Source organism: Vigna unguiculata, chromosome 10 (assembly GCF_004118075.2).
Source record: "Vigna unguiculata cultivar IT97K-499-35 chromosome 10, ASM411807v1, whole genome shotgun sequence".
Classification (NCBI taxonomy): domain Eukaryota; kingdom Viridiplantae; phylum Streptophyta; class Magnoliopsida; order Fabales; family Fabaceae; genus Vigna; species Vigna unguiculata.
In genome coordinates, this window is record NC_040288.1 from 40110491 (window position 1) to 40132280 (window position 21790).

At 30.3% G+C, this 21790-nt stretch overlaps 5 protein-coding genes across 6 annotated transcripts; 4 read left to right on the forward strand and 1 right to left on the reverse strand.

The window, feature by feature from the left end:
• The first annotated feature begins 1006 nt into the window (after positions 1-1006).
• On the forward strand, positions 1007-3887 carry LOC114166641. Of its 2 annotated transcripts, none has more exons than XM_028051394.1 (6): positions 1007-1612; positions 1703-1835; positions 2113-2216; positions 2425-2569; positions 2690-2815; positions 3035-3886. In XM_028051394.1, exons 1-6 carry the CDS (start codon positions 1572-1574, stop codon positions 3617-3619), a joined length of 1134 nt encoding a protein of 377 aa, XP_027907195.1. In that variant the 5' UTR covers positions 1007-1571; the 3' UTR covers positions 3620-3886. The 2 variants fall into 2 exon arrangements, with proteins under 2 accessions (XP_027907195.1, XP_027907196.1); XM_028051395.1 differs by having other exon boundaries at positions 1458-1612; positions 1719-1835; positions 3035-3887.
• A 1150-nt stretch (positions 3888-5037) lies between these two features.
• On the forward strand, positions 5038-7262 carry LOC114167473. The gene is made up of 3 exons (XM_028052564.1): positions 5038-5705; positions 6769-6840; positions 6966-7262. Exons 1-3 carry the CDS (start codon positions 5217-5219, stop codon positions 6969-6971), a joined length of 567 nt encoding a protein of 188 aa, XP_027908365.1. The 5' UTR covers positions 5038-5216; the 3' UTR covers positions 6972-7262.
• Positions 7263-9425: 2163 nt separating this feature from the next.
• On the forward strand, positions 9426-10173 carry LOC114167392. Its single transcript, XM_028052482.1, has one exon. The coding sequence runs from the start codon at positions 9504-9506 to the stop codon at positions 9957-9959; it is 456 nt and encodes a 151-aa protein (XP_027908283.1). The 5' UTR covers positions 9426-9503; the 3' UTR covers positions 9960-10173.
• Positions 10174-14663: 4490 nt separating this feature from the next.
• On the reverse strand, positions 14664-16660 carry LOC114167581. The gene is made up of 2 exons (XM_028052680.1): positions 16356-16660; positions 14664-15444 (listed from the first exon to the last, which is right to left on the reverse strand). The coding sequence occupies exons 1-2, from the start codon at positions 16627-16629 to the stop codon at positions 14807-14809; spliced, it is 912 nt and encodes a 303-aa protein (XP_027908481.1). The 5' UTR covers positions 16630-16660; the 3' UTR covers positions 14664-14806.
• Positions 16661-19435: 2775 nt separating this feature from the next.
• Positions 19436-20442, forward strand: LOC114165707 (transcription repressor OFP14-like). Its single transcript, XM_028050270.1, has 2 exons — positions 19436-19995; positions 20097-20442. The coding sequence occupies exons 1-2, from the start codon at positions 19475-19477 to the stop codon at positions 20347-20349; spliced, it is 774 nt and encodes a 257-aa protein (XP_027906071.1). The 5' UTR covers positions 19436-19474; the 3' UTR covers positions 20350-20442.
• The last annotated feature ends 1348 nt before the right edge of the window (positions 20443-21790 follow it).

Below are 21790 nucleotides of genomic sequence, written 5' to 3' on the forward strand. Positions count from 1 at the left end.
AGGATGAAGTCAAGGGTCACGCAAGTTGACTCCAATTTCTCTGTAAGAAGCAAAAACAAACTCATTCAATGTCACTTTGTAGCATCTTTTTTCCATGCTTTCTGAATATTATATTGATGAATTACTGAACAAGAAATAAACAACATTTGATTCAATGCATGAACATACCCTACCTGTTTGTTCCTGCCCCACATTTCTGGCCTCAAATTTACGCCAACTTTAACTTGTCATTGCTTGTGACATCTTTCATTATACATCACTTTCTCAATCCCTCCCTTTTGACAGCAGGCAATGATCATGTTAAAGAAAATCATCATCTTTTACATAATAGAAAATTGAAATTACCATTTTAAATAATAATGATGGGAAATAAAAATAAAATTTTACTTTTCATAACCATCTTTCCATGTCGGAGATCCTACATTGACGAGAGATAAGACAAGTTTATAGTATATAAGTAGGTGCAGACTTCACTTTACAAACTGATTTTATGAGGTTGAGTTAGGTTTGAAGTTCACTTCTTAATATGATATCGTGAATTTGAGTATATTTTAACGAGATTTGTTATCTATTAGACCTATTGTATCACTTCTCTATCAAAAAAAAATTCATAACCAAAATGAAAAATAAAGCTGACTAATTAGCTCTTCGTAAGTTTTAAACTCTGACTAGTTTTAGACTATCGAGATTCATTTTTTGTTAGATCTATTGTGCCACCTCTGTGTCGAGAGACTTGTTCATGACCAAAAAGAAAATTAAAGTTAACTAATTAGCTCTTTGTAAGATCTATTATACATTTTCAATTCATGTATATCCTTATTTAATAAATGAGTGTGTGTGTGTGCTTAATTCATAAATCAATGAAGGATTATTAGATGTTTATTAATGGTACAAACATAGATTGGAACCATGTTAATCCTAATTGATGATGTTTATTATATGTACTGGTAAATCATTTTCAACACTGGTAACTGTCACACATACATAGAAGAAAAGTACCACTTCACAGAAGTTGTTTTTCCTTTCCCCTTTTCTTCTGCACATGCAATTTCTCAGAGTACTAAATTGACAGCTAATTTCCTAACTGTTTCTTTTTCTCTCATCCTCCATCTAACTGTCATGCAAGCTTCAAGTTAAGACCCTTTTTTCACCAATCTGCCACTATTTTTTGGCCTCAATTTTTTGTTTCTTGTTGAACAATCTTAGAACATCCAACGTTAGCTACATCGTACTAAACATATAACTCTCATAGTCATAACTTAGATTTCTCTCTATATAACCTTTCTATTGGTTTATGTTGCAGACTTAAGATACCCTTTTTCTCTCTAGATTTCCTAGCTCTTAGGATAATTTGTTGTGGTCTCTTTCTTAGTGTGGTTTCTGATTTTACCTCTTGTGATGAACCTCTCCATTTCTTTTCCTTGAGGCCTCCTCAATGCTGATTCTTGCGTAACTTGGTCTTCATATTCTATACTTTTTGTTATTTAACAAGAACACAGCATCTAAGATTCCAACAAAAGTCATTTTCCCTTTTCAGAAAACTTGGTCTTTTCAGATTCTAGGACACAAAAATGTTTCGGTGGCTATTGAAGCCCAGGTTCTATTCAAAATGGTACAACACTAACCTCAACTCTGCTACTTTTCCTCTTATTGGAACATTTTTATTTTCTTTCTGATTTTTGGTTGTATTTCACTTAAACAGCTTGTCTTACGTGAAGGCTTTGAAAATTCGGCTGGAGAGAATACAGAATAGGAAGAAAGCAGTGCTGAAGTTTTTGAAGAGTGACATCGCAGAGCTTCTTAGGATTGGCCTTGAATACGATGCATATACAAGGGTACAATTTGCATTATAGTTTTCAATTTTTGCATATGCAATCACTTTTCAACCAAGACTAAAAAAAATATTGGTTTAAGTCTTATATTGATCTCTTTTTGCATGAGATGTTGTATGCTGTTCAAATTACACCGGACTTTTATGGGTAAATGTTAGTTGTTAGTATTTTTAAGCGGAGAATTGAACTCATAACCTCTGTCACCCTTTCATCCAACTTTACTACTAAGTTATCTTATAACTCTTTACACCAAATGTTTGACTCTTTGTGTATGAAGCAGGCTAAAGGGCTTCTGTTAGAGCAGAAAATGTTATCATGCTATGAACTCGTTGAAAACTTTGTTGGATGCATATCAGATCATGTTGAAGACATAGCAAAGCAGAAGTATGTTTCTCTTCATATGCACAAGAAAATTGTTCTGTTTTCTTCACTTCTCATACATGCACAAAGTTAATGGCATTGAGGGGTTTATGAACTGAACATGAAACATAGAATTTAAATTAGATCTGTCTGTGTTTCAGTCATTTTTATTTTATGCATTAACAAGAGTTCATTCATGTTGATAATCTTTTAATTGAATCCCCTTGAACAGGGATTGCCCTGATGAATGCAAGGAAGCTGTGCCATCATTGATATATGCTGCTGCAAGATTTGGTGATCTCCCAGAATTGCTTGAGCTCAGAACATTATTTACCGAGAAATATGGGAATTCTCTTCAACCTTATATAAACAAAGAGGTAAATCAATGACTTCACTTCACCCTTATGACACATGCACATTCATAAATACATGTTCATTACTGAATTTTCTTATAGTAATCTTTTTGTTCTTAAAACTTAAACAATTACTTTCCTCAGTTTGTTGAGAGGCTGAGGCAAGATCCACCTACAACAGAAATGAAGATTGGACTGTTATATGATATAGCACAAGAATTCTACATAGAATGGAATGACAAGTCTCTGAGAGAAAGACTTCATATAGAAGTAAGTCTTTGTAGTCAATTACTATAGATAAGAGAGATTATTGTAGGGTTAAGTATGTTTTTTGTCCTTAAACTACTTAAACTATAACGCATAACGCGATTTTGGTTTTCGTAAAACTTGTGAACTGCACGTGTAGAGACGAAAACCAAAATCGTTTTATAGTTTAGGGACAAAAACACCGTAAAACATAAGATAAATTTATAATGGTTATGTTTTCAGGAGAAGCCTATTTGTGGAGAAGATTTCAATAGATCAAAAGCAAAGGAAAGAGAAGGAAGGAAAGATTTGAATGAGGAGTCATGGATTCATGAAAGAAGTAGCAGTGATGATGAAACAAGTCTTTCATCTAATGATGGTAGAAAGGATACTACTAGTTCAAGTTCATTGGGAAGCATATCTGAGGATGAAGTTGAAAAAATTGAAACCAACAAGCCAATTTCTTCCTATTGGCGCATTCCACCTCCCTACGTCAAACAAAAGACCAACAAAAGTGTTTCAAACAGAAAAACACATGCTGACACTGCAACAACACCAGATTCAGGAGGAATGAAATCAGACAGAAAAAAACATTATTCTTCTCAACAACCAGAACATGATTCTGAGCAAAACAGAAGGCGTAGAAGCTCACATGTCAGAGGAAAATCTCTTCCTTCTGAACCCAACACTGCAGTGGAATCATCAAAAGGGCATGTACGAACAATTTCCTTAGAATCTGGAATGCGGGGTGGTGCATGGCGTGTGCATCCGAATCTACCCGATTATGATGATTTGAGAGCTCGTCTTTTAGCTCTGCGACACAGATAAGGAACATGCAGCTTCACCACTATCATCACACCAGCACCAGAGAAAACATTCTCTTTCTCTTTCTCTTTGTTGTTTTGTTTATTCTTTAATGTTGGCAGTGACACGATTTCATGTGATCTATTCTGGGACACTTTTTATGTCGTGTCCTGTCTCAGCATCTGTAGACATATAAGATAGTTTCTTTGATTCATTGTTCCAGCTCTATTATTTCTATCTCTTTAACATGTTTAGGATTCAAATCACATTGTTGTTGTATATAAAACTCTAATGTTGTTAGGTTATAAACATCATCGAAATTTTAGAATTAATGTGCAACAACTATTTAAATGAGTTATTTACAATTTGTTTAAAATTTATAGATGTTATACATTATATTTTTATTTAAATTTATAATTAAAATTTATTGTTAAATATTAAATTTTTATTTTTATAAATATTCGTGAGTATTCGTGGAAATCCGTGAATTTTAAAAAAATATGTGGGTATCCGCGTAACAGATACCCACATAAATATAAATACTGATACGAGTAGATATTTATCTGATATAGAGGAACTATTACTCTATCTTAGTCGACCCGTTAATATCTCTAATTGTGTATTAAAATTACTTCCTTCTACCTCTCCGGCCCAAATTTTAGGGCTTGACACTCTATCACCAAGCCCAATCTATATGTGTTAGTAGAATAGAGAAGAGGAAATTACATCCCAAACGTCATTGATTATTACATTTGATATATTGTCACTTAAAAGTTTGAAACTTCATAATGATTATATCTAACCTATTTGAATGTATCTAAACAGTAATGATTAATTAGAAATGATGAGGAGTTGAGATGAAGAAAGTTAATTAGACACTAAACCTTAAATCCAAAATGAAAGAAATAAAATAAAAAAAATCCATAGACACGAAAATAAAGAAAGTTATAAAGCTGATGCGAACTAAAGTCTGAATTTCAACATTTTCTACAGAAAGACAAAAAATACATGTGGGATAAAATAAAACTCTGTATTGCGTTTTTAATAACCCTAAATAAAAAGTTCGCTACCATACAAGATTTGGACACTTCGTCGAGAAATAGTACATTGTAACAATTTTTTTTTATATTTTAATGTACGTACAAATTAATTTAAATTTGTGAAAAATTTTGTTGAAGAGTTAGTGAACATTGGTACTATTAAGGAAAAAAAATTAATAAATACCATTTCACAACTATTTATCGAATAAAATTGGTAAAAGAAAAATTATTTTTTTGTTTTCGAGAGAAAAGGCAGTAAAAAGATATATATATATATATATATATATATATATATATATATATATATATATATATATATTTTTTTTTTTTTTGTGTTTTAAAGTAACATAATCACAGTATTAAATTTGATGAGTGACATATTTCAGTAGCAAAGAAAGAGTGACATACGTAAGGCATAAACAAAAGCGAAAGCGGAGCACAATTTCGCGCACGGAGACAAGACATGCATTCTAAGATGAAACAAAACGAAACAAAACATGAACGAAGCGAAACCCTTCATCTACGCCGAAGTAGTGAGTATATAGTTTGTTAGCGAGGTTCACGCGAGTTAAATTGAAGCAATGGCGAAGGCATATCCGTCGAAGTGCGTGGTTTTAAGACGTTTTTGCTTTGTGAAGTGGACGGTGGCGATGGTGGTGTGTGCGGCGGGGTCGCTGTTGTTGTGGCCGTGGAGTCCAGAGCTGAAGATAGAACGGATGAGCGTGAAGCGCGTGAGGGTGCACCCGCTGCCGCCGGTGGGCGCGGACGTGTGGATAACGCTGTCGGTGGTGGTGAAGAACCGCGGCATGTACTGGCTGGACCTGGCGGACGTGGACGTTGGGGTGAAGTACCGGGGAAAGAAGATGGGTCACGTGGAATCGGAGGGGTGGCACGTGCGAGGTTGGGCCTCCACGAACGTGGACGGTGATCTGGAGTTTAGTGGGCTTCCATCTACCGAGGTGGCCCATTTGCTGGAGGACATGGCGAAGGGTGAGGTCTACTTTCACACCGTTATTGAGGTTGCTGGCGAATTTGGCTTTCTCAGCATTCCCATTCCTCTCACGTTTAAGGTAACATAAATTTTATATTCTGTTTTTGTAATAAAAATTATATTTTTGCAATTTTGTTTAAATCAATTATTTTCTAATTATACCAACTCTAACCTTTATTTATCGAGTTAAATATATTTTTGGTTTTTTAATTTTCAGTAAATTTTGGAATTAGTACATTTCAAAACTTTGGACAAATTTAGTTCTTAATCTTTCAAAATACGTTAATTTAGTCTTTTTAATCAAATTTTATTTAGTTTATTTGACATTTTAAGCGCGTTTCATAATAATATTTTACTTAACATTAAAACGAAAATATGTCAAACAGTATAAACAACTAAAATACAATCTTTTCGAAACATCAAATAAATCTACCAAAATTTGATTAAAAGGACTAAATCCACGTATTTCGAAAGACGAAGGACTAAATTGTTCCAAAGTTTCAAAATGGACTAATTTCAAAATTCACTGAAAGTTAAAGGACCAAAAACATATTTAATCCTTAATTATTTTAGTAAAAATATATATCCTTAGGAAGAACTCTCAACTCATACTTTTCTGGATATATAATTTTTACTATTTTTTAGTATCTAGTAGTTATAAATAAGATCAAATATCGTTAATAAGTGGATTATAAGTCTAATTCAATCCCACAAAATCGATATATAAAATGAGATTTGCACTTATATATTATGAAATTGTTTCATCTCTAATCAACTTGAAACTTTTAACACACCCTCGTTGTATATTGAAGTATATGCATCTTGTGTATAGGTCTAAAAATAGATGGTCTGATAGTAGGTGAAATACGATAGTTTTTTTTTTTTTAAACAATGACTCTAATATTATGTAAAGAAGTGAATTTTAAGTCTAGCTCAACCTAACAAACAAATTTTTTAGAATAAACTCTCATAGCAAACTTTAAATCTAATTCCATTTACAAAAGAGGTTTAATAAAAGGGCAAGTTTAGCTTCAATTATATATTATTATTATTAGATTAAGATTTCATATGGGATCTGAAACATGATCTTTGTTCCTGATGTTCTGAATATGGTGATGTTGTGTCTGTAAACATCCCAACAGATAATACTGGCATGTGAGGTTTTGGTGAATACAAAAAGCCATTCAATTATGCTTCAACACTGTATTTACAAGGTAAGCTTTGGATGCCATTAATTGGGGTTAGTGGGGTCGTAATACACTCTGTCACTATTTTCTTTGCTTTGTCAACGATTCTCTTCTTCTCACTCTGTTTTTTTCATTTCAATTATGAACTCAAGGACTGAGCAAAAACACTCTGCTGAAGCCTCAAAACATCTCTGTCTTCCACCATATGCACCATGCATGCATGTGTAAATCACATCATTCGAGCTTGGAAGAATCAATGGCCACATACTCTCTAATATGTTATTAGGAGCTTCTTGCAATGATTGTGTTTTCATGACCATTATTGTAACATTTCAATCATCAAAATAACTACTTTTTTTCTTTTTATCACACCCATTTTTGTATAATTTTCTGCCATCAAGTCGTGGATTTCATTGGCCATATACCAAAAAGAAAATAAAACCATGGAATAAAATTAAGGGTAATTGAAAGTACTCAAATTATAAACGTTTCGAGATTTTTTTTTTTATTGATTTATATAAATTTTCATATTTAATTTTAAAATAAGAAAAATGATCATGGAAAGAAAGACACAAAACCATGAACTCATCTCTCTCTCTTTTTGTTTAACCTTTTTTTCCTCTTCCCAATTAATGGTCCACTTAACTTTTGAGAGCCTTGTATGATAACTTTTTCCCTTTTTTGTGAGTATAAATTCAGTCTCACCTTTTTCTTCATCATCTTCTTAGTCCTACTTTATTTCCAAACCAAGCTAATAATTTTGCTTTGGGTTAAGATGGGTAAGACATGGAGTGGTGCCTGTTGAGATTCATCAAACTTTGTCTTCAATCAAAATTGCAACCAAGGATTTGATTAAACTTTGTCTTCAATCAAAATTTCATCTTTCAAAATATGTAGATTTAGTCATTTTAATCTAATTTTGTTAAGTTTATTTGGCATTTTAAGTGCGTTTCGTAATAGTATTTGACTTAACATTAAAGCAAAAATATGTCATACATTATTAACAACTCAAATACAATCTTGAAATACGTACGAAACATTAAATAAACTTAATAAAATTTGATTAAAAAGACTAAATTTACGTATTTATAGAGATATATGACTAAATTAGTCTAAAGTTTCGAAATGAACTAATTTCAAAATTCACTGAAAATTAATGGACTAAAAACCTATTTAACTTTTTTTTAATTTAGCGTGTCATAATTTTAATTTTCTTCTCTCTTACTTGTGCATTTAATAAAAAAAAAAGGGAAAATTTAAACGGAGAAAATGGCATAAAACCACAAACTATTGTGTAATCTTTACAAACAACATTTCTCGTAGATTTTACATCACCATGTTCTTTTGTTTTCTCCTTTTTCTCTTCTTTCTTTTCTCTTTTTCCCTTTTTATCATCTTTACTTTCTTTTCCATTTAATGTCCAGCAAACACTTGAAAGCAATATGGATACCCTTTTTTGTTCATGAATAATTTCAATTTTACTTTTTTCTTCAACTTCATTTGTTCCCTCTTTTAAGTTATTTTCAAACGATAATAAAATACCTTTAGGAAGAAACAGCATTGGGCAGTGACCAATAAAAAATAGGGTAAGAAAAGGGTAATGGAGGAATATAGAGTGGGCCAACAAAACAACATTGGAGAAGCACACAGTAACTTTTTCACATTGATTTCAAAAGCATGTGAAATTGAAACCAAACACTTGTACAAACCAAAGGACCATGTTATAAGGGGTTAAACACATTTAAAAATTTGAAACTATTAATTAAGTCCTAAAATCAAACATTTTAAGCACCGACCAATCTTAATTTATAGGGTGGTCTTATGGTCTTACACTGAACCAAAAAACTTGTGCATCAAAAAGACAAATAAAATAAAAATTCCTCAAATCGTTGCTTATTACAAGGGTTACCTTTTGTTTAGAACTCCCTGTGAATCCGAAAACACAAAAGCTATTATAGCAGAACCTTATTGTTTATAACATTCTGGCACATCAAATACATAGGATAGGACTTAGGTGTTTCAATCACCAATTTCTCTGCATTAAAATAGGTATCTCTTTGTTTGTTTATTGTTTATGTTTCTCCAAAGTAACTTACGGAACAAACCATATACCCCATGGCCCATGTGACAACATAGAAACATAGCCATGAAACAATTTCAAAAGGTCATATAATTGGTGACATTAAAATGAAATATTATATTAAATATGTTTACTGTTTAAATTTTAATGCGAAATTAGAATTTGTTTATGTCACAAATTTCAGCATAGTTTGGTTTTCAAACTTTAAAATAAAATAAATATAATTTTCTTAATCAAATCGCGTTAAATTTTTTTGACGAGTCAATCGACTTTTCAGATTAATTTTTGAGCTGTTTACATCATTTGACACGTTCCAGCTTAAATCTTATACTAAAATGTCATTTAACACGTAAATTTTAAAGTTTACGTTGTTAGATTAAAAAAACTATATCTACTTAACTTTTAAAATCTGAAAAACAAAATGTATTCAAGTTTAAGATAAGAACAAATTTTAATTTTACGTCGAAGTTTAATGACTAAAAACATATTTAACCAGGTATCTTCTTCCTATCCTATCCTATTGTAATTACATGCTGTGCTGAGGTGGTGGTGGTGATGAGTTGATAAAAGGAGGGGTGTGTTGATGTGATTATATAAATAGCCTTAGTGCATGCACTTCAAACACCTTGGTCCCCTAAACCATTTTGTGCTCCCAAGGTTCTCTTCTCTATCTGTGCTTCTAGTTCTGTACACCATGAACCTTGAAAACTGTCACTGTCTAAGCACCATAAGCAACAGCAGTTGGCAAAGCTATGAGAGAATTGGCTACGATCCCATTGTGTGTGTCAACGAATTTGTGACCAGATTGAAGATGGGAAGCTGGAAAGCTTTGTGGCGGAAGATAAAGAGAGAGAGAAGAAGATTCTTTAGACCTTCACCAGTGTTTCATGTTCAGTATGATCCAACCTCGTACTTACACAACTTCGATGATGGCTATTCCACCGACCCAGATAACGTTTCTCGCTCATTCTCAGCTAGATTTGCAGCACCCTCCAAGATCCTTGCCAAAATTCAAGTGATGGGTGATGAAGAATTGCAGATAAACCATAAGAGTATCATGATGTAGTTGTGAGTTCCTTTGGACTCGTTTTCATTTTTTTTTCTCAGATGAACTATGATGCATTGTACAAATGGTGAGAGGTCTAGTTATATAAATTAGTTAATCTCTTTGACTGTTATTTAGAAGCTATATGGAAGTTAAGTTAAGTTCTCTCTCTCATCTTTCCATTTCTTTCTTCTGTCCTCTTTTTCATATATGGAATAGGTGTTGATTATAGAGAGTTTCTTTTTCTTTCCATGGTGTTTGGATGAACCTTTTGACTCATTAGCAGAAACTTTTGAGTCAGGGTCAATTCATATGTACAAAACAACATTCACTATAACAATAAAGAAGCTGCACATTATAACCAGAGAACAAGCATTTGTTCCCAATTGCTTAAAACACACTTTTTTCTTTCTTTCTTTCTGGAAACCATATATCTTTATAGCCGAAAGTTTTGAGATTAATTCTTTCATAAGTGAAGTGCTGATTAAGGATATATAATTTCTCTCCCCATATGTATTATTCTATTCACGCAAGAACCAAACCATCATCCATTTTTCTCAGGATTACTATATACATTGATGATTCTAATTGAGTTAACATAACCTGATAATGAACTTGGGAATGATTTTTTGATGTTCTTCTGATTAGGATACTGTGTTTTTGATATCTCAGCTACTGACACTCCAAAAAACATGTCACTATGCACTTAAGGTTGAACACTAATGTTCTAACATTGCAAGATGGTGACAAAATAGGACATGATTATTTCTCTTTGAACAAAATTCCTCCACTGTTGATCAACCAACAAAATCATTAACCAACTTGAATGGTGGTCCACCAGCTCCTGGTATTCTGGGACCATAGTATCTGCATATACAGAAAAAAAGAAGAAGAAGTAACTGCAACCAACCATGTGCTCTGTGAACATGATGTGCAAGTGCTATCCAACCTTCTTTCACTTGTCCCTCTTGGAATTTATTTCCTCTTTCTTCCCACCTATCTGTTTTCTTTCTCTTGAGCTTCTTTTTCAACCGAATCTGAGTCTTCCATTTAATGCCACAAAGTAATCCAGGGAGAAAAGGATAAAAAAACTTGAATAGTAAAAGCTACAGGACCCATTTTCTTGCATCCTAATTCGTTAACCCTTTTATCTTACCCACCTCTGATGCACCTCAGACTGGTGCAGTGGGGCACATGAAATTTAATGCCTGTCCTTGTGCAACCATACCATCCCATACCCTTTGGACCAAACTGTCTAACCCCAAATGTTTTTGCTCACCCATCAAGTAGGTGAACAAGGGGCTTCCGAATTTGGAGACATACCCTCACTGTAGTTTTCCATAAATTCACAACATTATTAAGATTCATGTGAGGCTTTCAAACACATCAAAACCCAGCACAACTCTGTCATATCTGTTTTTAACCCAAAATCTCTCATATGGTATAATTGTACTCAAGGTTTACTTATACAGTGTTGTTATCGAAACATTTGAACCGATCACTAAGACAAACCATTATAAAATCAGAAATAGAATTATTTTTTGAATAAATGAATTCGTTAAAGAGATTATATAAACATGACTTGAATTCAACCTAGGATTGACAATCATTATAACTTAAACTCAGACTTGGATTATTGTCAAACAATATATGTGCACTATGTATCTTTAAGTGAGAGAGTGGCATTGATAGTGTAATAGCATTAGGTGGAAGCTGCAAAAGCACTCAACCAAATGGTTGCTCAATAAATGCAACAGAAAAACCAATAGTGTTTGTAATTTGCAGAGATATCTACCAAAGTTACCATGAATATGATTATTGATTGATTGGGAAAGGATGAAATTTGGGACATCTACTCTAAGCCCCACTCACTTACCATCTTCTGATGGAATCACTCACTTTGGTCATTGATTGTGCCATGCTTGATTGTGATGTCTGTAAAATACATGCTTTTTCTTTTTGGATTCTCTCCATTGCAGAAAAACCTTTATACCCTGAATATCATCTGAGAAAACTTTCACAACTTAATAACTCTATTCATTTCTAATTCTCTTCTCCACAAAACTTTTATATTCAAATGTTCACATTTTGATAAAGTCTATTCTAAAATGAATATTGATCGACTCAAGAAATGTGTATAATGTATGAAGAAAACTTCCATCAATTATATATTATTTTGTACACATATATGACATTTTTTTATTATTTTATTTTTCTTACATATTAAATTTTATTTTTACTTTTTTAAAATTATAATTGTTGTTTATTTTTATTGATGTAGTAGATTCAAAAATTCATGTATTGGGTGAATTTTAAATTCATTGTAAAATCAACCTGTCGTAATTGATTTATTATGTTTTTTTATGAGATAAAAAATAAAATAAAAGCTTACGTAGTAAATATATAAAAAATAAAACTAAAAAAAGCTTTATGAAATTATAGTTTGTCAATGATAAGTAATAACAGTGAAGTTAGAGCATTTATTTAGCACCAAAATATAAAAATTAAATTAAATTATAGACCTAATAATAATATTTCAAAATGCTAGTATACAAATTAAATTGTGATTATAAGAAATATACATTTAAGAAAACATATAGATAATTTTTTTAAACTTCTATGGTTTCTAAAACAAAAATAGTTAAACATACTTGTATCATTTCTACTTGGTATATAAATATTTGTGTGTATGTATTTTTGTATATACATGTAAATTCAATAACACATGGTTAGAAATCTCAAATTTTGTAAAATAAGATTAGATTATAAGGTATAATAGTGGTCTAACAATTTTTTTTTTAAAATTGAGTTACATATAAATTTACTCAATAAAAAATATCTAAGTTACTTAAAGTTTTAGTCTACCTTAATAAAGTTTTTTAAAACTATTATTTCCCTCGATTTCAGATAAACTACTAGTAAATATCTAATGTGAGACTACCATAATTACACATTGAATCATTTTCTAACATATCAACCTAAAAATAATTGAATAAAACATGTCTTATTATTTATTTAAATTATTTAATACAATTATGTCATTTGCTTACTATTATAAAATATATCATTATTTTTTTTAAAACTATGTATCCATTCTTTCATAGATACAAAAAAAAAACTTTATGCACATGTTTTGTCTAAGAACCAGAAAATCTCTAACAAGATCTTGTAGAAGCAATCAATAGAGTTAAAAATCTGAATAAGATTTTAACCTTGAAAGACATAGATCAAATAACGAATAGATAAATTGGTTGTATTTTTTATATTTAGCTAAATTTGAATTATTTAAATATTTGGTGGAATATTTATGATGTTTAACGTACTCCCAATAGGGCTCTCATGTGTCATTTTCTACTATCTCTAATGCATTTATTCGGAATAACTTTTTCAAAGCTACTCGAGACAACTTCATTCCTGTGCTTTTGTTTTCAGTATTCAATACTTTTTCATACATTGCAATTTGGTACATATTATAATTCAAATCTATCAAAAATATGCTCAAACATTAGTACCAAAATTTTCATGCATTTTTATGTTGAGTAAAATTACTTTGGGTTCCGAAAATGCATGATTTTCAAATAACTTGCTAAAACAAGCAATATACACAGTTGTTATTTTCTCAAATCAGCAAAAGTAGAATTGTTTTATATTACTCTCCCTTCTTTTTTTAAGTATTAACTTTTATATAGAGGAAATCCCAATGTGAAAAATATCATTGTCTATTCACACAGTATAACTTTTCAGTGTATTGCAGGGTTCTTTGTTACCATTACCAAAAATTGAGTTCAATTATTCACCAATCCAGTCATGATCTGTGTCATATTCAGAGGTACCATAAAAATAAAGTTAGAGTTTAGTTTAGTAGGGTATGCAATGCCAGTATACATGTTTTTTCCTTTCAACTAATAAAAACACATTCTTGATATAATTAAAAAAAAAATCTTATAAAATCAGTAAATTAATTATATGTTAGGGTTTGTAGTTTGTGAAAACTAACTTTACACCTTATTTATCATTAGTTTTACTCATAAAGCTGTCATCTGAGTTAACTGTCATTTGTTATAACATAATATATGCGCATGCAGTGTGCAGGTTATGAATTGCTTATATAAAAGATCTGGTAACATTTTCTAGTTCAAATTTCAAACAAACCATATATTCAGTATAAATGATTTTCATGTTAGGATTCCATTATGCTGTGTGGTTGCACCATTCGGACATCAAATTAATATAAGTCTTTGGTTATGCTGAAACATTCATAATATCTATCAAATATGTTAAGGTAGTACTTAGTAGACTGTATTGAATTTTTTTTTATTGGGATAATTATGGAAATTGATCACTTTTGAATTGGTTCATACGAGTACAATATGGTCTATATGTCAAAAGTCTTCTTGACGATTAAGATGAATAACATATAAATAAGAGTTACTCATGATTGAAAATGTTTCCGTACGAGAAAGAGTGCTTCAATATGAAACGTACTCAGCTTGAGTAGGAGATTGTTGGTGATTCAAGTGTAAGATTAAGTCATATATTGGATAAAAATAAAAAAGTTAAGCATTATACAAGGATTAAGATCCATAAATCTATGGTCTTAAGATTTTGAGTCAGAAAAAATGTCAATGTGATTTGAACTTATGTCTCATTGATATTGTATTTCTGGTGTTAATTTTCCTTCCGACATTTCCTTCGGATACTAATGTTAAAGACCTGTCACTACTTTCCATGTACTCTGAATTCAAATTGAATGATAGTATAGTATTCAAAAGGTACAAAAGCAAATAAGAATTTACAACAAAATTATTTGGAAGCAGGTACTTGCCCAAAAGGGGATATTGCTAGTACTGAAACTGAAGCAGACATAGCTACATGAAGGAGGTGCCACAAACAACAACCACTAGATAAATACTGCAATCTATGAAAGCACCTCTAAGGGCCTGGTAAGCGACCAAACCCCTCTCCAAAAGCTTTACAGCATCTCCCCAACTGTGTCCATCTCCGGGAGCTTTTCCTTTTTCTCTCTCATTTTCTTCCACAACAATTGTCTTTCCACCGTATAGGCGAGCAAGCACAATTGTAACATCAGTTAACAAAAGAATGTAAAGAGGCCTTGAGGCTAAAACACTCTTTGAAATGAAGTAATAGAAAACTACCATCGATGCTATTATCAGAGAACTGAGGGCACGTGTGGACTCAGAAGCTAAAATGCAGTAATTCAGCTCTCTTGAAGAGAAAACTGTAGCCTTGTGCCTGGGAGGTTGCTTCACTTGTCGTGTGTTTTGTACTGAACTTTTTTTAGGTTGTGATGGGACAGGAGATGGTTCCACTTTGGCACCATCATCTGACACTTTGTTGTTTGCTTCTGTAATAGGATTAGAGTCCTGTTTGGCAGGTTTCTCTTCAGTTTTGAACTCCATATTTTCCAAGTGTGCATACCTAAAACCTCCCTGATGTTTTAGCCTTGATGCAGAAAAGCCAGCTCTACGTTTATCTTCAGAACCGCCTGCAAATTCCAACAAATCCAATGAAATGAACAGAGTGTCAATTTCAGCATAAAATTTTTGCTCACACTAGAACAATGTAACTGCAAGAACATGGCAGTGTAAACAAAGATGATTTATGTAAGAGAGGAATATCAACGGAAAAATATATATTTTCTCTGTCAGGTGAACTGGTTATGCTAAAATGATCACAGATAAACGATATTGCAACTCACAAGTTACTGAGTTGCAGAGTTTGATTCCTTGAAGATACTGCTAAAATTCTTAAAACCACTTAAAGAGGAAGGCTTGTGTTATGATCATTGTCAACATAGATTCTCCTACGTGTTTTACATTTTTCGAGGTGATACCCTCTTGATGATGACCGAGGAGTTTCATTTTTCTCACTTCAAGTTGTACATTTATTCAAATTTTCCTTCTTCCATTCTATTGCAACTTATAAGCTCCTTTTCCCATTTATTTTTTACTCCATTATATTTAGCATCAATCAGAAATCCATGTTTAATTGTTGTTGGCCATAGTATGAACTAGCAATAAATTACTTGTGTTCTGGTACAGACTTCTTATAGATCACAAAAGAACAAGAATTCAATTTTGATACACTGTTAATATAAAACTCGTCACATTCTCAATCGGTGTGAATGGAAACACGATGAATACTACAATAATTGAATTCCCAAATATATTTGAAGGAAAATGAAACAACAATACACAATGGAATCGAGCATCATAGTGAAGAAATCCCAAGGAAATGGAAAGCAAAATGGAAATAAAAGTTACATTTTTAACAAACACCTTGCGAAAACCTAAAATTTTCAAAAATTTCGCCACACCCTTTATAAAAGTAGCAATGCCCAATGAAGCAACAAGATTAAAAAGAGAAGACAAACATGGAATAGATAGCAAGACGAACCAGTGAGATTTTCGCTGTACTCGTCGAATGCAGACAATGATTGAGGACGCTGGTGGCGAGGGGGGGTATGTTGTTCTTCTGAATGGGAATCGAAGCCGCCGGCGACGGACATGGACATCGCGTGGCGGGCGTTGCGATGCGTTGGGGAGGGGCCGGAAGAGGGTGGCGCCGGAGGAAGCACGTTGATTCGACCCGTTATTAGGGCCATGCGATCCGAACCTCTGTCTGTAATTCTTCTTCTTCTTTCTTCCCTCTCTTCATTGATGCTCGCCATTTTTTTTTTCTCTCTCTCTCTCTTCTTTCTCTCTCCCCGCGCTTCTGGAATTGTGCTTCTGGTATTACCGTTACGAGAAGTTTAGAGTTCCGCAGGAACAGTTTCCGGAAACGACGCCGCTTGACAAGGCTATTTTCTCAAACGTAGAGCCACGTAATTATGTAATTATTTTCATCGCAAAGTTTATTTCCTATGCTTTGTCATGCATAAAATATAATTTTTTTTTCATAAAAAAGTTAAATATTATTATTATTTAGGTTAAATATATTTTAATTCTTAAATTTTAATGAGAAATTAAAATTTATTTATGTTTGATGTATTTTAATCTTAAACTTAAAAATAAATCAATATATATAATCTGTTTAATTCAACAAAAGACAATTTTTTGTACTGGTTAAATTATGTTCTAAATTGAAATGTGTCAAATGTAATCCTTCAAATATTAATTTAAAATATTATTTAACATGTTAAATTTTTACTTAATTGAATTAAAGAAATTATATTTATTTATTTTTAAAATTTAAGGATCAAACTCTATCAAAATGTAAGACATAGGAAAAAAAAAAACTTAAAGTTTGTACTTGAGATAAAATGTTTTTAGGAGTTACATGAACAATAAGTTTATGAAGAATGATCAAGTAAGTTAACTCCTAAATCTAAATAATCATATCATATTCTTAGTTTTGTTGGACCAAAAACTGATGAGTTAACCTTCTAAAAAATAAACATAATAAAAATTTACACATATATTAATGAACTCATAATAGTTTCAAATTATTTTAAATAAAAAATTATCATCTTTAAAAAAATAAAATGTAAGAGTTAGAACTGACATTTCTTACTATTTTAACCTATTAACTATATTTGAGTTTATTTAATAAAATAAAAGTTACAAATACTTAAATATTTACAAATACTAAATATACGAAAGTACATGTCCTAAAGTTCTAATATATACTATATGTATAAATATATTAGGTTATAGTTATTGTTTATTTTAAACTATTCAACTTTCTATGCAGATCCAATCTTTTATTTTTTATTTTCTAAATTTTTTTTAGAAAAATATTTACTACAACAAAAATTATTTTAAACAATGACATAAAATTGTGATCAAAATTATAAAAATTGTGATATAAAAATTATATTACAGTTTTTTAAGTATGGTATAAACTATAGATAATATACAATGATTTTTAATACGATAATATCTTTAATACGGTTGTTTAATATTCTCAAAATAGATAATAGTTTTTCAGATTAATTTTATGGGTCACCTGTATATTTAGACTACATTTTTGCTGGTGAAATAATTGATATTATTAACTTGAAGCTGCCTATGTAAATTGGGTTTGACTGGTTGGTTACTGTAAATTATGAAAACTATGCTGTTGAAGTCAATAAGCAGTTAAAAAAACTGACAAGTACTTCTAAAACCAATGTTACTCTATTTCCTATGATGATCTTTTGATCAGCATTGATCAGAATGATATAATGTCAGAATAATTAATTAGTTTGTAATGAACTGTTATGTTGAATTTCTTATAAAAGAAATAATGAACTGTTAAAAAACGTGGTATTGGTAAAAATTATGACATATAATCAAACTTCAATTAAGTAAATATTTCCATGAATAATATTCAATACATCTAATAATAAAAATTCAACATTCATTTATATTTTAAAATATAAAAACTCCACAATTTGAAAAATTATACGTTAATATTGAATTATTCAACAACTTTCTATGTATTACAATTTAACTACTCAACCATTAAATATTTTATATTATCTCGGTAATTGTATACAAAATATTTTAAATAAATGGGACGTTTACATTTTAAAATTATACGATTGTTTTAATGTTTTATAAATATTTTAAGGCTTTAGATATTTAATAAAAGAAATTAAATTAAATATCAATTTTTTTAATATAAGTAACTTAATTTGGGAGTCATATATAATTAACCTCATATATCAATAAATATTTTCTTTATTATGATAATCTCTTCAACACAAAATAAAAAATTAAGCAATAATAGTATAAATATTTTTTTAAAATATTAATAGTTGAAATTAAAATTCTTATTATACATGAGTACAATTCTTTTAAATATACATAAAAAAAAATAGAATGTCGTGGACTACCGAAATTTATCTTCAAAATATAATGAGATTCACTTTAAAAGCCCAACTTATTAATATTAATGATTTTGATTATTAAATCATTAAATTCAACCCTAAGTTTGTATTTTTTTTTTCTTTCTTTGCAATTAATGGTTGCCATGGGTTTCAAAGAAAGCACGTATTCAAATGTCATATATTAATCTTCTTCTTATCTTCTTCTACTCACCATTCAAAATCTCCTCTCCAATTTTCGAAACACAAAAGTTACTTTTAAACAAAAAAGTTGTGTACACATAAAACAAATTGTGTCAAATTCTGACCAATTTTGTAGAATAAGGAAACTAATAACATTGTAAAAACACTATATAAAAGTAGTATAAATCTTTCCAAAGAGAGAAAAAAAAATCCCTCATTTGCTATTCAAAATTGGCACAAATGGCACATAATCAAGACTTAAAAGAAAAAAAATACAATCTTTAAATTGAATTATACCTTTGAATATGACATGATACGAGCATAATAACTTCATAACTATCAACAAGAAACATAGTTTTAACAAATACAATTAAAAAAATAACAAATTTTAATTCATAAAAAAATATTCTTGCTTTCATGTCCAAATTTATTCATCTATAAATTACACTCTTCATTCTCTTCAACCTTGTCCTTGAAATTCCAATGAGCAAAGAAATCATCCCAATTTAGCCAAAACCCAAAAATGTCGAAAAAAATCTCAAAATCCCTCAAAGACTGTCTCACCAAAATCAAAACCTCCCAACGTTCCATGGTTCAATTATCCTCTAAGAAATGGGTTCCCAAAGGTTGCAAGCATCCTAGGACTCCTTCGATCGACATGGACAAAAACAAAAACATCATCAGCAAAAACACCACCAACGCTAAGGACGACGAAGCCATGTTAGCAGACATTGATCGCTTTCTCATTGAGAATTTCAAGAACCTGTTCCTCGATGACCATCGTGAAGAAACCACCACCAAAGAACAAAAATCTCCCAAACTTGACTCTATCAGATTTGACTCTTCTGCAAGGTTCGATGAGTCGCCACTGAACCTCTTCACAGACACAACAACCGAAGCGGGACTATCCAGTTTGACCATGTCCGAGCCTGAGGGCGTGGAAGAACAAACCACCGTTCCGAGTAATTGCGTGGTGGTCTTGGCCAACTCCGGCAGACCCACGGAGGATTTCCGTCGGTCCATGGAGGGTATGGTTGAAGCAAGGTACGCTGAAAGAATAATGAATCATGTTTTTGCCATGTGAAGTTTCAGTCTTTTAGTGTTTGTTACTCGTACATTAGATTTAACATTGATTTGTGTGGTAGATTGAAGAAAAGTGAAAAGGTGGATTGGGACTTCATGCAAGAGCTTTTGTTCTGCCACATGAATCTGAACCAAAAGAAGTGGCACAAGTTCATTCTCAACGCGTTTGTGGACGTCGCCACCACCCTACGCCAGTCACCGGAGATTTCTCCGACGAAGAGCCAGCCAGCGCAGAGCGTTCGGACTGTTAGAATCGGTAGAGAAGTAAGAAAAAAAACAAAGGAAGCAATCACCTTGGAATTTGGGTCACCCTAAATTACTTGTATTAAGAGGTTGACTTTCAATAAGAAAACATGGAAATAACTTTGGTTTTTCTGAATTATTAATGTGAAATGTAGAAATTGTTAATCTTTTCTCTTTTTTTTTTTATTCAGCAAACAAAATAATCGGATAAACTTTTTAAAATACACATAAATAGATTTTTTTGGATTATATATATATATATATATTTGAACTATTATAAAGAAACAACTTTTATTTTTAAATTAAATTATAAAATACATTTTTTCTTCACTTTATCAATCAAAAATGTAAAACATTATCGTGATAGGTAATATTATAATTTATATGAAATATTGTTTGTCTCATTAAAAACATTTTATATAATATTTATTGAGAATAATTTTTTACGTAACTTCTACAAAATGTAAAATGTAAAGATTAAATATTTTATAATTTAATTTAAAGGTAATATATAAGCTTTTATAGTAATTTAAAAAATATATTTTATCCTCATTATTTTAATACTAACGAACACACACGGACGCTGTTGTGTTTGTATTTTTTAATTTTTAAGAAATTTAAGTTAAGATTAATAACAAATATATAATTAATTTTTAAAACAATTATTAAATATAAAATTAAAAAAATAAGATATGTAAAAAAAAGTTTTTAAAATAATGGTTTAAAAAAAAAAATTAAAATAACGATTAAAAATAAATTGTATATAAAATAATTAATTTTTAAAACAATTAATGATAAAATTGAAATAATAAAATGTTGACACAAAATAAGATATCTCATTATATATTGTTAGAAATAAAGTTTGAGAAGATGATGAATATGAATATAAAAATTTTCATGGATATGTCAACGTGGACGTGTGGGAGTGTAACCGTGCATATCCTTAAGTTATTACATCTATGATTTTAATTATTCATTTAATAAAATAAAAGTATTAATTTTGTAATAAATTTTTATTTAATAGCTGATTTTTAACATATAGAGACATATTCATATAAATATATATTGCATTTATTGAGTTATTAATATTATCTTGATTAGTTGTATTTTAAATTTAATAAATATAATAATGAATTATGAATGTGTACAATACAATAAATTTAATGTGAAGCATCAAGAGTTTTTAATATATTTTCATTATAAATATATAATAAATGTTCGCAAGTGTATTTTAATTACTTTACATTACAAAAAATAACATTTTTTAACATATTAAAGTAATTAATCTATAATCTATACTATTATATTATATTAAGAGAATTCATCATTTTGGTGTCCAATTTTTTTTAATTTTATCTCTCAAGTGATTATTTTTTATTTAACATTTTTATTTTAAATTTAACTATCTTTTAAAATTAAATAAATAAAAAATATCTACAAAATAAATAAAAATTATCTATAATTAAATTAAATTGTAAAAAATATTTATATTTATTATTATTATTTTATTATT

Coding starts and splice junctions, on each gene's coding strand:
- LOC114166641 (XM_028051394.1), top strand. CDS start 1,572: ATGTTTCGGTGGCTATTGAAGCCCAGGTTCTATTCAAAATG. Junction 2,217..2,424: donor GAAGACATAGCAAAGCAGAA/GTATGTTTCTCT, acceptor CCCCTTGAACAG/GGATTGCCCTGATGAATGCA. Junction 2,816..3,034: donor GAGAAAGACTTCATATAGAA/GTAAGTCTTTGT, acceptor TTATGTTTTCAG/GAGAAGCCTATTTGTGGAGA.
- LOC114167473 (XM_028052564.1), top strand. CDS start 5,217: ATGGCGAAGGCATATCCGTCGAAGTGCGTGGTTTTAAGACGTTTTTGC. Junction 5,706..6,768: donor CCATTCCTCTCACGTTTAAG/GTAACATAAATT, acceptor ACATCCCAACAG/ATAATACTGGCATGTGAGGT.
- LOC114167392 (XM_028052482.1), top strand. CDS start 9,504: ATGCACTTCAAACACCTTGGTCCCCTAAACCATTTTGTGCTCCCAAGG.
- LOC114167581 (XM_028052680.1), bottom strand. CDS start 16,629: ATGGCGAGCATCAATGAAGAGAGGGAAGAAAGAAGAAGAAGAATTACA. Junction 15,445..16,355: donor GTACAGCGAAAATCTCACTG/GTTCGTCTTGCT, acceptor TGGAATTTGCAG/GCGGTTCTGAAGATAAACGT.
- LOC114165707 (XM_028050270.1), top strand. CDS start 19,475: ATGTCGAAAAAAATCTCAAAATCCCTCAAAGACTGTCTCACCAAAATC. Junction 19,996..20,096: donor GAGGGTATGGTTGAAGCAAG/GTACGCTGAAAG, acceptor TTTGTGTGGTAG/ATTGAAGAAAAGTGAAAAGG.